The 15,848-nt window shown below is 39.3% G+C and overlaps 1 protein-coding gene across 2 annotated transcripts in view; it reads right to left on the bottom strand.

Annotated features, from left to right (window-relative positions):
- Positions 1 to 15,848, bottom strand: part of KDM4B (lysine demethylase 4B) — an 80,959-nt gene that overhangs the window by 17,364 nt on the left and 47,747 nt on the right. Inside the window, exons 9-13 of one of the 2 annotated variants that reach the window (XM_048927844.1) lie at positions 13,746 to 13,942; positions 13,214 to 13,246; positions 9,041 to 9,210; positions 4,098 to 4,591; positions 2,880 to 2,997 (exon numbers count right to left, since the gene is read on the bottom strand). In XM_048927844.1, coding sequence (XP_048783801.1) covers positions 2,880 to 2,997; positions 4,098 to 4,591; positions 9,041 to 9,210; positions 13,214 to 13,246; positions 13,746 to 13,942 — 1,012 coding nt within the window. The remainder of the gene's footprint in view (positions 1 to 2,879; positions 2,998 to 4,097; positions 4,592 to 9,040; positions 9,211 to 13,213; positions 13,247 to 13,745; positions 13,943 to 15,848) is intronic. The other variant, XM_048927847.1, reaches the window with a different exon arrangement.

The raw sequence follows: 15,848 nt of genomic DNA, 5'->3' as shown, positions 1-15,848 counted from the left end.
AATGGACAGTCTTTAGTAGAGGCAAAACATAGCACAGTAGAGTTAAAGAGTTAATATTTCAACAACACAAGAAGTTGAATGGGAATATTTAACTCATTCATGCTTTTTCACATATGTCTTAGATTCTTCCTTAAATGGATATAATTTTCACTTTATGGTTTGGACAGACAAAGCAGAGAGACTGATGACCTGATAAAATCATCCATGAGGAAGAAGAAACTATCAATATTTATTGCCTCCGGAACTCTCTCTACTGTTCTAGCCCTGGAAACCAACAGCATCCTTTAATGAAGCCAAATTCAAAATACATGATGCAAGTGCAAGGAAATCTCCCTTTACTTTCTACACTTAGGAGCTGTGTTCAGACAGCTGTGCATGCAGCACATGCTTGCTTGGTTAGGCTAACTCCCAATTCCCAGCTGTCAGCAGCAAGTCTGTTTCAACCTTCAACAAAGTGCATCCCATACCTGTTCCTACAAACAAATGCTGGCCACAAGATGCACACAGTTCAAATATTCATTTTACCTCTCTGCAACTACTTGACAGCTAATTCCAACAAGTGCACGTCACTGAGCCTCCAATTTACATTCATCACCACATTTTCTTCTGCGAGAGCTCCGATAGGCACTGCTCATGCTAATTAGTTTGCTAATTCTTTGTTTTTACAAAACCCTTGGTATTTTAGAATTAAACCACCACATAATCCATTCGTGCCAGTTTGAGGATCCAAGTTTCTTACCACTCATTACTAAGGAGTTCTGAGTCACAATAAGCATTTAAGAAACGTTCAATGCAAGACTAAATGTAAACTGCTCAAAACATCAACAATCTGCAAAGCACCCAAAGACGACCTTTGATCAGGACTCAAAAACATCTCAGTGGAGCTTTATCCTCAGAGCTCAGTGCCTGAAACCACATTCTCCACTGCTTCACCATTATTTACTGGAAAGAGGCAGTTAATGCTCTCCTCTCCGCCCCTACATCCCTTACAACATTTTCAAACTTTTACCCAACTGGAAAAGAAGAACTTTCAGGAAAACACAGTCATGTTCACAGCCTGTTTTGAACGCCCCCTCTAACAAACCTGAAAGTTGTCAGACAATGTGGGATTGTGCTCAATCAATCCACCTCTGAAATTATGAACAGTTTTATCTTTGTTACACTTAAATGAAGATCATTTTCTAAAACATCCTTGCTTTCTTGCAACATTTTATTTCTGTGTTGGACCTCACAGACAAACAAGGATATGCTTATACAGTGGTAACTTCAGCTAAACACACTTAGGAGTCTACATCTTGTGTAGGGTGCAGCTGGAATTAAAAAGATCAGTGGCTCTGAGTATGCAGACTGATACTCTCAATGTCTTACTTTTAAAGCACAGCTCAACACTCACCTTTTTAAAAAAAATCAAGCACCTTCAAGGAATTTTTGAGACACGAGCCAAAGCATATGTTTCTCCAAATTTTAATCAAAGCACATAAGGAGACAAGAAAGGATTTATGGTACCAGTTAAATCAATAAAATCTGACTGGGAACCAACATCATATTCCATACTGACAGAGCAAGAGAAAAAAGAACAGTCATTACTGTTGTATGTGATCATCGCCTTTGCTCATCCCAGGACTGAGTCTAGGTGAGACTCAGAATTCAGGATGCCTCCTGTGTCTCAAAAGCAAGTTACGCAGAGAAAGAAAAAGCTAACAGTTTGTCTCAAATGAATCTTAGAGCAGAATACTGTGTTCCTTAGATTTATATGCTCACTTTCCCTCACTGCAGCCTCCTGATCACCCTTATACCTTAGCCCAGAAAATGCAAGGAGCGCAGAGAGCTGCTGCTACTTCCTGTCAGGGAAGAGAAGAATCTGTTTGATCATCTTTTGCCCAGTAGTACTGTAAATCAGTCTCCAAGAAATGCCAGCTTTCAAAGAAAGCTGCTCCTGAGTCAGCCAGAAAAGTCCCCATACACCATCCAACAAGTGAAAACAGCGAAAAGAATCCATCTAATGAGAATCCTTCAGCACAAAAGTTTGTTGCAAAGTCTTCACACCAAAACAAGGTAATTAGTCTCAAATGTTTTTTCATTTCACTTGACATTATACACATGCAGGCTGTCAGATGCATCATCCCTAGAAAGGGCATGGATGGATGCACGTGCAACCCCTGCCATTGCCAAACAGAAAGCTCCTCTAAAAACAACAGGTATGCTCTCCAAAACAAGAAGTGAACAGGAAATATATTCTGTGATTCAGTGAAATATATTCTGTTATTTCCTTTTGAATATAAAGTTTTAATTTCCTTGAAAGCTGGGTCTGGCAGCTACACCTTCACGTACCTGTCCAGTGTAAAAAAGCTTACCATGGAGTTTTCTATATTCTGAGTACTTTATAATGTAGCCGGGATCCAGAAGTGACAACTTACATGCTACAACGGAAGCAAGAGTACAAAAAGTTGGATCCCAACGTTCATATAACTCAAAAAGCCCACCAAAAAGTTAGAATTAACCTTCCCTATACACAGCAGGTCTAATCTCGATCTCCATCTCCACCTGAGGCGCAGGGAACTCTGTAATGCAGTATCAAAGAGGCAGCTTTTATGTGGTTATTTTCTGTGAACACTTATTTCCTTTTTTCCAAAATGATACCTCATTTTGTATCCAAGAAAATATGTTTCTTGACAGAATAAAGGGTGGGAGGTGAGAAGGGACACCTCCCAAAGATGTATTTTGTCTCTAGCTGGGTTATCAAAATGGGAACATGCTGTTATTTTCTACCAATTCAGTATAACAGAAAAATTTTCTGGCCGTCCAGTTTTGTTCACTGACTGCAGCAGTTTTTCGTATTAGACAAGACATACAAGCATTCTTCATGCCTTTGCACTCACCCTCATCACTCGAGGTCTCCTGTTTAACCACTGACAGGGGGGAGCGGGTTGGCGGTTTGCCTAATGGGTGACGACGACTTTTCTTTATCTCCATCTTCATTTTTGAAAAAGCAGCAGTCTGTAACAAACCAGAACACGTTAGATGGGAGCCCCAGAATATCTTGGCAAGCAAAGGTTAGTTGAGGACAACAGGCAGAATTATTGTCATAAAGAGATGTGGAATTTACAGTCAACTTTTCATTGCCTTTTGGCTGGAATCAACAGAGCTTTCCAAGCCAATTACTGCAGTAAGTAAAGCCAATGTTATTTTTTTAAGATGTCAGGTAAATATAAACTTCAGCATTTTCTTAAAATCAGCTCAGAACAGCTTCAAATTTGCCACTCATGAGCAGTCTGTCACTCCCAAAAGCAGCTGGAAAATCTATTATGAAAATTATGCACAGAGCATATATGACCAGAAACATTTTATTATAACATTACAGTGCATTTTATGACAAATGTATTCATATTGTACTGTATCCAGTGTCCTAAGCACCATCAAACACTGTAAATACTGCATGTATACTGATCACAGCAGCTCACAGTCCTCTTTGGTGAAAGGCACCAAACACATGGCATGTAAGCTACTTTGTATCAGAAATAGTGCCACGTGTTTTTCGAAGACAAGCAGCAGTGCTAAAGGATTAAAAATGAAATCCAAGTACATTTTATGCCACACTGGGGAGAACGGAGATGAAGGTATGGCAGCCCATCACAGGCACAGCACCTCAGACAATGCTTTTCCTCTCTAGTCTGCGTCCATTATGTCTTAGAAACACTTATATGTAAGGAATTCTCACTGTGTGTTGTAACATCAGAAAGGCTTATTTCTTCCCCTTGTTTTCTCTCCCCACCCAATTTCTAATAGCGCTTTGCCATTTCTTTGGCTCTCTCAGCACCATCATGCAGGAAAGGAGAGCTCTGCAATATTCATCTGACCTGATGCTAATTGCAAATATTTTCCTTTCTCCTCTTTTGAAAATTGTTTCCAGCTAAGAAATTGTCAGGGGAAAGAGATGCCTGTAATAGATGATAGGTCATGGATCGTGTATTTCACAACACTATTCTGCTCAGGTGGAATTCGGGATTCTTGTCACTCCAAGTCTGGTTCTCATCTAATTGCTTAAAACCAGCAAATCCAGTCACCTCCTTGGTCACATATACCTGTAAATCACTGACCTCTGTAGCAATCTCTGTATTTTCTGCTTCTGCGCTCTCCTCCTCTTTTACAGGGATTTCCAAAGAGACTGTCTGCTCCCGCCAACCAGGACTCTTCTGAGTAGCAAACTGCTCAAATGCCTGCTGGCAGGACATGTGCTCTTTGTCAAACACCACTTTTTTGGTCCGTGGAACCACATAAAGCATGGGAATGATAGGACGAGGCTTAAAGTCATCTTCCTCAACTGGTGCCTCTGAGGGCTGGACAACGTTGAGGGGGGTGGTCAGCAAGCTCTTGTCTGCTGCGGATGCTGCAGGTGCTGCTGTGGGTACTGGCGGCCGTGCTGCTGCTGCCTCCTCCTCTGCCTGCTGCTGCACTGCTGGTGGCAGTGGCAGCTGTTGCTGCTGCTGCAGAGGCTGAGATGTTTGCAGGTGGTGCTGGTGCTGATGAAAAAGATGCTTCTTCTTCCTCTCACCTTTTACTTTTGGAGGACGAGCCTTTACTTTGCTTTCACCTGTTTTAAGAAATAGGCAACATTTAGCTTCATACATCAAGATGTCCGGGCATTTAATGTTTTTTACCCTTTCAAGGTGGGCTAATATATAACATTAAAGAACAGGCTGCCCAGAGAGGTTGTGGATGCCCCATCCCTGGAGGTGTTCAAGGCCAGATTAGATGGGGCCCTGAGCAGCCCAGTCTAGCATTATACAGGGAGGTTGGTGGCCCTGCATGTGGCAGGGGGGTTGGAGATTCATGATCCTTGAGGTCCCTTCCAACCCTGGCCATTCTGTGATTCTGTGATTACAACATCATTCTTTCCTTCCAGCAGGCAGACTGAAGGTCCATTCAGTCTTACCACATCACTGATTTGAAGAAGCCCACTTTAGAAATAAAGGACTCGTGTCATTTTGACTTGCCTGAAGGGAAAGCATCTAGGCCCCCAGAAACTGGACAGAGTGCTAAAAAACATACAGTATGTTATATTAGCCCTTTTTATTTTGATATTTCAGTATCGGTGATCCCCAAATGAGGTATGCAAAACCTTTCATTGGGGTATAGGAAAAAATTACTTTTGGTACCATAAATAAAATAAAACCTACATTTAAAACAGTACTTATTTTTCTTTTTTCACCATTTTTTTTTTCATTTCCACTTTAATGTATGGTTTATAATATACATATTTGTGCAGTAATAGATGTCTAAGACTGGACATTCAAGGACTGCCCAGAGCAGGATACCCAGGCCCATGACCAGGAGACTTCTGAAGGTCTCCAAGGATGAGAACCCACGTGGCTGTGAAAATAAATCCCCTTTTTCAACACACAAAACTCTCAACAGTTTTACTTTACAGCTTAATTCTGATCCACACAGCCTAACTTTACAGAGGTAATTAAAATTACTAGCGGCTCTTGAGTGAGTGCTTCTAGGTTAGGACTGGAGATGCCTTCATAGCTTGCCTTCATCCCTTTACAATGATGTATGTTCCCTTTACCCAACTCCTTCCTCACTTCACAAATAAATGTTATCATTCATTGAAAGGAGAGCAAATAGATGCTCCACAGACAGATGCAAGTGCTCAATTTGTTTCATAAGAGATTGCAGATGTTATGACTAGACAACTCTACTGCAAAAGGTCATTTCTCCACTAATACGATGAGGTCTGATGACAACAAAAGACAGAGAAAGCCTATTCATCCTGATAACAAAGCTTTACCAATCCAAACCTACTCAGACTCCTCCATTAGGGAATAAAGCAAAGCCAACCAACCAAACCTGGTAAACAGATGAGCCATCACACAATAATGTGATATTTGCAAGAAGAAGGATTTGAAAGTGGAAGGTGAATAATTCCACAGTAAGATGAAGTGCCAAATTCCTGGCTGAAATCTGCCAGTGGGCACCAGAACTTGGATATTTCCCAGAATCTGGTCTGACAACTTTATTTATACTAATTTTTACTGCTGAAAAAAAAAAGATAAAAGATAAACAAGTCCAGCCCAAATAGCTACTGTAGTACTTGTGCTGGCAGTCTCTCAGATAAACTGGTTTGTTCCATCACAGATAAAAGGAATATTGAATTTCCTTAGAGAAACAACAACATTCAATGAAAGTCAAATCGGATTTTTCCCCAGTTGTACAAAACCAGATCATATTTACTCCCTATACACTCAGCAAACTCTCTACCCAACAACAGAACAAATGCCATTCACCAGCTTTATTGACTTCTAAATGAGTAATTGCACAGCAGCTGTCATGCAGAACTTTGTTTAAAAGTTTTTGCACTAAGATGAACAAACTAATTTGCAAGTGAATCTATAAAATCAGCAGAACAACAAAGTGAAACAAAATTCAAAGGCACTTTCTGGCTATCATGAATACTCCAAGAAAGTAAAGTGATCTCTTCAGACAAATCAATACGGAGAATCAGTAGGAGAAGAGTCCCTGTCAGCTGGTCTTCCACTGAAGGAGAAAAATGCAAATAGCAGAGCTAATACATGTGGAAAAAAAGAGCAGGATGAGGTTTTCATATGGTGGAAAAACTTGCTTGTCTGTAGATAGCTTGAAATAACTACACTGATTTCACTGAAGCTTCAGATATCCAACATCTTTGAGGGAAAGGGCAGTTGATGGGGAAATCAAACTGCTTACTCCAGAGGTTACACCATACCTTTGTGCAATGAGTCTATAAGGCATTAGAATGGAAATGTCATTTAATGAAACACGCCAGAAAATAACGCACAGCTATTTTACAGGTAGCATCTCATTGTTTCTTTTCAAGTGAATTTGGAAGAAAGATGTCCTCTTAAGATATATGGGTTTGTAGCCCAAATCTGCAGGACTATTAATGCATACAGCACAGCTGATAACACCTGCTGACTCATAGATTGTATTCATACTGCACACCCAGAGATAAGCAGAGCTCAAAAACTCTCCTTTTTAATTTCAAGTCCCAAGACAACCTGTTAAGAACTCTAAACGCACTAATAGCTCTGTAATAAATTATGAATATAAAGCTGAGTCATAAAGACAAAAAGAAAACACGTTAATGTATCAGGGTGAGAAATCTTGAAATTTATTAATACTCAGCAAGTCCAAATAACAAACATAAAGTATTAAGACCTACTTCTAAATCTCATTTTTCTTCCTTCTCAAGGCCATCTCTTCTGATATAAGTGGGAAATCAAACCAATTTCAAGGCAGAGCATAAGAAGGAAGCGATGGAGAGCAGAAAGCTAAATTGCGAAGAGTAGAACCATCAAAAAAGATTCTCCTCTCCATACAAAACTGTGAGATATCATGCAGACAGTAGGATGTAGAAAATTAGAGAATTCAGTGGTATTTAATTGCTATATTGCATTAAGAAATGTGTATATTTGCTAACAGCCACATCAAACACTATGCCCCTCAGAAATTGTGCTATAAAGTCTACTTACAGCAATGCTTTCTCCAATGGTCATGAAAATAAATTTGTCCCTCCTTTGCTAACAGTTAAGGAGATGTTAACATGTAGCCTAAATGAATGATTTAGAACCTATTCAACTAGAACAGAGTTTTTATTGTTTCTCTGTTACTCTACGGATCTCAGATCTGTCCTTGTCACTTATCTCGTCTCTCAAGGGATATCAGCATTTTCAGGTCATTTATTACAAGCATTAACTATTAAACCTGCATAAGAGCTAAGGGCACACAATTTAACACACTGCTGCCACTTCCAAGCTGGAGTACCACAAATTAACAATTCACACTATGCTACTTTTGCTGCGCACGAGAATGATTTTCAAACTCCTTACCTCCTAAAATCTACACTGTCTAGCTAAGAGACCACAGAACTGAAAGATCATCCCAATTCTTTACTCACAGCTTCCACTGTGAGTAAATTCCACTGATCCTTTAAAATTATCAAGATTCAACAAGCAGCGTGGCATCAGTTTTCTTCAAATGCAAAATAAACAATGGATGTACAACACATGAAAACGAATTCATTAATGTTTATGAAATGTTTGAAAGCCTCAACAAGAGAGTGCAACATATAAATACCAATCACTTACCCACATGCATTAAAGAAAATATATATATCAAAAAGAGCCTCCAAGGACAGACTTTTGTACTAAACACACACAAGGAACATGTTACACGCAAGATAATTCTCTGCTTTTGCAACAGGCCTTCAGTCATACTTTCCCCCAAGTGACAGAAGTCATGGTGTATTCTAACAAATAGCCTCAAAGAATCTTAGAGACACTGTTTCCTAAAGGAGGACTGTAATATAAGAAATATGTGTGCACTACAGATACTTGAATGTACAGGGAAAGACTAACGCAGCCTTACCAAAGGTTGCATAAAAATGTGGCCATGGATTCATGGAAAACAGCCCTGACACTGCAACAGCTTCTATTTCTTTTTGCCTTCTCCCCAACAGCTTGAAACCTGTGATTTTACATGCAAGAAGTCAAAAAGGACTGGGAGATGTCATGGATGGCTCTAAGATGTAGCATGCAGCAGCTGTGGATCCCATACAACCTAAGGCTCACCTTACCCTCAGTCTGTAAGAAGTGGGAAAAAGGGTGGAAATGGCAAAAAGATTAATTGCAGAAGGGAATAAACAAAATTTTACTTTCCAGAGGGGGACACAAAATGTATTTATTTGCTATTTCATAAAATACTTTAAAATATTCCATCCCTAAAACATATTTTTGCAAAACTGTAATAGTTTTGGCAGGACTTCTAAGCCCTGCCAAGAAATCTATTTGGTTTCAATCCTTAAAGAGAGGGAAAAATCAATTGCTGCTGTAAATGATAGCATGTTTCAGTGAGCACAGACTTAATTCTGGGTAAGACTTCACTGAAATTTCAACAAAAATAAACAACAGTTGACAAGGTATTTACAAACATGTTTTAGAGAAATAGCATGCTCCCAGTAGTTCTTCACTGAGAATCTGCCATCGCTGAGCAGAGTCCTTACCTTCTCCCTCAACCACTTTGCTTCTGTCTTCTTCCTCCAGGTCTGGCCCTCTTTTCAGTTCCTCTTTCACTTTCACATCTTCCAAGGCAGTTTCAATAGCCATGACATCCCCCAGAGACTTCTGATCCTCTGTTTTATGTCTTCTGGGTTGACTTCTTTTTCTGTGAGACCTAGAAGTAGAGAAGAGCAACTTGACATAAAAGAACAGCCTTCAATATAAAAAATGATCAGCAACTGAAAAAACTGAATACAAAACAAAAAGATCTTCTTTGGAAAGAAAACACAAGGTAGCTAACAATAGCTGCAGGACAAAACAGATATCTGAAAAGAAACAGATGAACCTTGCATAACACACTTAAGATCCATTCACAGCAGCCATTAATGGTTCTGGTTTCTTAAAGAACTTTTTCCACCACTGATAATATAAGCTTGCGAGCTGTAGTTAAAATGGTTTTCATTTTAAATCTATTTTGCTTGTACTTTGAAACATAGATGAGAACTTGTTATAAATCTTTCTTTCTGTCTCCATTCTGTCATCTCTTTTCATTCTCTACTTGCTTCCTTTTGGCAAACCACTGGAAGCCCACGAGCATCTTCCAGCTGTGAAGCACTACCCCACCACTGACACTTTCTAAAACACCATCTAATGAGTTCTTGTAGAATAATCAATAGACTGAGACTTTTCAGCAGTATAATTCTCAGGGTTCAAGGTCTACGAAGAAGACTAAATAAAAAAAAAAAAAAAAGCATAGTAACATGATCAGATTAATACTAACAAACTAATTGTAACAGGGCCCAATCAGTGACAATCAGTGTCACTAAAACAAAAAGATTGCAATAGTCACAATGCAAAGAAAAATGCAAAGTCAGAAGTCAGGATAATATATTTTGCTTAGGAGCCATGTCAGAAGCCAAGCACCTGTCCAGCAGGACAGAGGACAAAAGGACAAAATAGGCACAACAAAAGCGAAAACTTTCAAGTCCAGACAAAGTCAGTTTAATGGATGAAAGAAAGATGAAAAAATAAAAAAGGTGAAGAGGAAAGCAAAGAAAAGGAAATCACTTACTGCTTCCCACTAGCAGATCGGCGCCCAGCCAGCCTCTGAGTAACACCACCTTAGAAACCCAACCCACGGGCTGCTCCTCCTCCCCAGCCTTTACTGCCGAGCGTGACATAAGGCGGCATGGAACATCCCTCCAGCCTGCACAGGCCATTGTCCCAGTCTCAGCCTCTTGCCCACTCCAGCCTGCTCACTGGACAGAGATACAGAGCGAAAAGGCCCAGACACTGTGCTAATGTTGCTCAGCAGCAACCAAAACATCAGTGCTATCAGCACTTTTTCGCTACAGTACCAAAATCACAGCCTCGCATGAGCGTTAACTCCATGTCAGTCAGTACACACTTTTAAAAATATCCACCAAATAGCTCCTTCGGAGTAGAGCGCAAACCTACCAAGCTTTCTTTTTCAAGAGACTAATTCAGAAACCTACAATTTTGCAGCATTCTTAGCAGAGTTGTTTTTTGTTTCTTAAAACTGGATTTTCCAAATGGCTTCCTCGTTCCTAGGCCTCTGCATCTATTACCATGTAACAAATTAGAACACCCTCATGCTCCATTCTTATCCATCAGCTTAAATATCTAGAAAAGCTGAAATTCAGTTTCACATCCCCACAAACTCAGCTGCTAATTAGATTTGGAGTGCTGCAAAGTTAAGAGTCCTTAATCAGGCAACCATAAAGAAAGAAGAAAAAATTCAACCTGAAATGAATGATTAATAAAAAAGAAAGTTGATCCATATGCACAGTAATTTATAATTGCTAGGCTCTAGCCATATGGTAGCACTCCAAGTATAGATGTTAACTTCGCACCTGCAAGACATTCATCAGCAAGAACACACAACTGAACCCAGAAGGATCAGCTTTTCTCTACACTGACATTCAAAGTACACAGCACCTTCTACAGAGGAGGAAAGTCAAGGCAAGAGAAGACAGACCTGTACAACTTGACCTTAACAGCTGGAACTTTCCACAGTTGGTAAAAAAAGCACTGCAGTAGTATCCAGCATCAAATGTTCTTTCAAGTAAATGTGTATGGCTTTACTGCCATTGTGTTGGAACGTGAGGCAAAATTTGAGTTACAGTCCTTTACATTCTCAGTAGATAAAAAGGATGTTTTTAAAGTGCTCTTCTGGCTCTGTAGTTGTGTAAAAATGAACAAAGAAAGAAAGAACACAGCCATTTAAAGAAACTGCTTCCAGGACTACAAGCTAAAGGCTGCGCATTTCCAGTGAAGATATTCTGTAACTGAAATAATTTGCATACCAGAAATGGGCTTTTTGTGGACCAGACTAAAACACTCTCTTGCTGAAGCCATAAAATAAACACAGTAGAGATTTTCAAGGTATGAATGACCTTAGAATAAAAATAGCATATCTCTTTGTAGAGTTTAAAAGCTTTAAGTTTCCAGGAGAGAGAGAGAAAAAAGCAGCATATGTACTCTTTGAAGTACAGACCACAGAGTGACTTATTTTAAGTAGGTACAACTGTGAAGATGTTTGGGATAAGGTGGATCCTATTCTTCCAGCAAAGTCCATCCTTCTGAGAAAAGTCAGTCTTTAAGTCAAATGTCCTTCCAAGACGTAAGCATAGGAGAGAAACTTCTACTAAGCAGGATTCAACAGCTTGAAACCTGCTCCAGGATAATACTGAAAAAAATCTACAGACAATGAGTAGATTAAAAAAAGTGGCTGGATGTTTTACAGTAGCTCAGGCTGAAATAGAGGAGCTTCTCTGCTAAGCAACAGTTTTCAAAAGGGAAAATAAACATGGGTGTTATGTGTGCAAACAGTAAATAAGTCTAAAATACCCTGAAAATCCATAGGAAGTATTTCCATAGACTCCAAATTTACAGACGTGGAAGAAAAAGATTAAGGGGCACACTGGAGTTCAGACAGTCATAGCCCAAAGAGCATACATCACACCTGCTGAGTCTCAGATCACCCTGCTTTTCCTGAAACTCACAACAGAAAAAAGAAATGAAAACATTTCAGGAAAATAACCTCTGAAGTGAAGCACTATTGCTGAGGTCAGTTATCTGCCAAAATATCTACTTTATTTTATGAACATGTCTTTGAAGGACAACATGCTTTTCCTTTTCAGCATTCATGAAATCAGGGACTGATCCTTTAACGTAGAAAAGGCAAGGCACAGATCACCATGCAAGACAAAACCAGAGGACAACAAAGACCAATGCTAGAGAAAGAGGAACACTCTTACTGCTGTATCCTTTTTCTTCTTTTTTTTTTTTTTTTTTTTTTTTTTTTAAAAACATGAAACTCAAATGCATTCAATATAATTGAATTTATTAGGTCTGTAATTTTAAAACTCAATGTCACTCAAAGTCCTTATCAGACACGGCCCCCAAAATCTAACAACTAATTAAAGCTTTCATTTCTGAATTTCAAGGAAATTATAACTGAATGAAAGTTATGAGCAGAATATTATTTTTAGATGAAGCAGTTAAATTTCCAGAAATTTCCAACTCTGACATCAGAAATTCAACAAACAGTAGATGTGAGCAGAATTACAAAGGAAGTATTTTGGGTAACAGACAGAATGGTGTTTTAAAAAAAAAGTGTAAAGGAGCATATGGAGGAGCACCCACTTTACATCTGAGTACATTAAAGCCCTCTGATAATTCAGTTCCCTGTAAAATAGCACTCTTCAAGGAAGCACGACAAGGAATTTCTCCCACTGGAAGCTCATTACTAACACACTCAAATCTAATTCCACTTTCCAAGGCAGAAGCAACTTTTTAATAACTACTTACTTTGGTGACCAGTCAGCTTTATCTATAATCAGTTAATCATGGTAAAAATATCACATCACTAGCTTTGGTTTATTCAGAACATCAGCTGCTTCCAGGACTCAAGAATGGAACATGAGAACAGGCAGCTGAGATTCTCCAATAGGACAAAAGAGATTGAGATCTCAGAAATCTACACAAGCACAAGATGAAGATTATTTTGATATCCCAAGATCTTCTGTGCCCTTTCAAGGAAGCAGACATGAAACAACTAATTGAACCAGAAAAATACTTCAGGAGTTACTGTTTTAAGAAACTCGATAGGAAGAAAACTGTAATCATTGAAGTTGATGAGGGAAGTAACGTACCGGTGCTTGTTGTCCTCTTCCTCATCTCCTATCCTATAAAGCAAGATTCCAACAGTAAAAGGTTAGCATGCCAAATTTTCAATTCAAGCATGCTGTAATACATGAAAAACATGATGAACTTGCAGAAAATTAATACAAAGATCAAAGGAAGCAGAAAAAGGCATGCATAAAATCCCTTTTGCAATTGACAGCTTTTTCCTCTTGCTTTCTAATAAGTGCAGCTATAAATGCTTACTATAGATTTTTTTGTATTCCAGGATAAAAGATGGGATCTGACAGGGCACAGTGTCCTACTTTCAAACAATAATAATAATAAAAATAAAGGGGTTCCGTAATATTCAGAAGAAACAGAACAATGAGGGACTGCATCATCCAAGAAAAGATACAAGAGCAAGTATAAAGAGATGAGTATGAACTATTCCACCAAACTGAGAATTACAGAGTTTAAAGGGTTAGCAACTAAAATATAGTATCCAGACAACTTTTTTTGTCACTGTTTTTGTTGTGTGGGATTTTTTTTGTTTGTTTTTACCTGCGAAGCAATTTAGCCTTCAAGTCTGCCTTCGTCTCATTCCAGGCATCTAGTTCTGGGCTAGTCAGAGCTGTGGGTTTCATGTGGTCCAGGACAGCAATGTCTTTTCCTTGTTTCCATAAATCGTAACGTTCTGGCTGCAGAACCCTCACAAAGACATCCATGGAAATCTTCACCATGTCTTTGCGGCACGTACACTGCAAGAGATTTCCAGACATCAACACCATGTGAGACCAGAGAAAATTTTTCTAATCAGCTGAATTTGCCTTTTTCCAGCGGCCAACTGACAGCAGATTTTGTCATAAGGCCTACAGTAGGTTAACTGGGAATTGCATCACGGTCTAAGTGGGTATTTTGACTCAATGACACAAATTGCCTCCATCTGCCCCTGGCAGAAAGGGACAGCACAAGATACTGTACTGTCCCAAGGGTAGCTGAAGATTCAGTTCTCCAAAATTTTCTTCTCTAAGACCAGCAACCAAGTTAGAACTTTCTGGTACCTGATACACAGCATATTACTCATCTACAGTGTTACAGTCATAAGGAAGTAATAACTATGGTTGATACAGACCAGAGGTCTGTTTGATCTCAGGCCTACATTCCCCTCTTTGCCTGTCTCACCTCAAGTTTCTCAGGCTGAAAAGAGATTAGTAGTACAACTGCATCACTGTAAAAGCCTTTAGGGAGCTAAAGCCTAACCTAATGTCCAAGACAGTTAAACTTCATAACTGTACACCAAGATGTGGCAGATAAATCCTTCACAGGACTGTGAATTACAAAACCAAAAATTATTTTATTACAAAACTTTTTGCTGAATACAATGCAAGACTGTCTGATCGTAAGGATGAGGTCAAGCTGTGTGTGTCCAGCTACCAAAAGTTACCTGGCTACTTAGCAAACTACAGTTAAAAAAAAAAATAAAAAGGAAGAGGGGGGGGAGAGAGGAGTGGTGGACATTGGGAAAGGAATCAGAAGAAAAATGTCACTGGATGCAGGAAACTGCCAAGAATTGCTTGGCAATATTGCTAGTTGGGAAACTGAACCCACACAAAATGAAGAATAAAAATGCAGATGTGCAGCATGGAAAGCAAGCAGGCAGCCACACTGCAGTGGAACCGTGGCTGCTCTCCATCACTGCCTTTCTAACTCTGCAACTAAGGAAAGCTACTTGCACACTGAGCACGCTTGTACAAATGGTAAGAGAAACTGCGTTGATTTATAAGTAAGAAATAAAAAAGGCTAAAATAACATTCTGCATCTAGTCTGAATACACCTAAGCCAAAGAAAATGTGCAACTTCCATTTCAACTAGCATACATGTGTTCATTAAATTCAGCCACTAGAATTATGCTCTCATCATTGCGTATCTATACAGAGATTAGACACAAGCACTTCTACTTGGATGTCTGTTTCCTATGAAGAAGCGCAGAATAAACAAACCGAGTCCTTCATCCAAGGAGATTCTTACCCAGTACACAATACCAGACTGACTGAGCATCTGCTCTTTACAAACTTCTAACTGCAAAGAGGGCACAGGATCGACAAGGATGCAGCAATACATCAGTGGCTGCTTGGGTGCCACAGCTACTGCTTTGCTGTTGTATGGGAAGAGAGTCAGATCCCTTTTTAGTTCTGCACTAAGGTTCAAAGCATTGCACTTGCACTAAACTACCTTTCGACTTTGAGTTGAGAATGAGGTAACTATGGTGACTTCATAGGACTTTTTTTTTTTTCCTTAAAGCTGTTTTACTTTTCCTCCACATCTTTTCAGAACTATTCTGTCTTTTTTCTTAGCAGAAAGGCATGAAATTAAACTCACTTCTCTCTCTTCTTTCTCTTCACACTTCCATTAATAAGAGACTTATGGCTGCAGCTGAGAAACCACTGAGAGAGAAGAGAGATTCCTTCTGTAGTCTCAGCTATCCCACTCCCCTCCCAGCTCCTACTTTTCATTTTGGTTCCCGTCTGCTTTGCTACGACTTGGAGAGCAATAACAACCTGAGTGCATTGTGTAGGAAGGAGTATTTATGGGCAGACACTTACAGGAAAACTCAATTCATTTAATGAAAAACAGCGTAAGAGAAAAAGGCTGGAAATGCAATTT

The sequence above is a fragment of the Lagopus muta genome, chromosome 26, assembly GCF_023343835.1.
Source record: "Lagopus muta isolate bLagMut1 chromosome 26, bLagMut1 primary, whole genome shotgun sequence".
Lineage (NCBI taxonomy): Eukaryota > Metazoa > Chordata > Aves > Galliformes > Phasianidae > Lagopus > Lagopus muta.
Note: the sequence above shows the minus strand (reverse complement) of the source record. Positions and strands in the feature narration are given on the sequence as shown.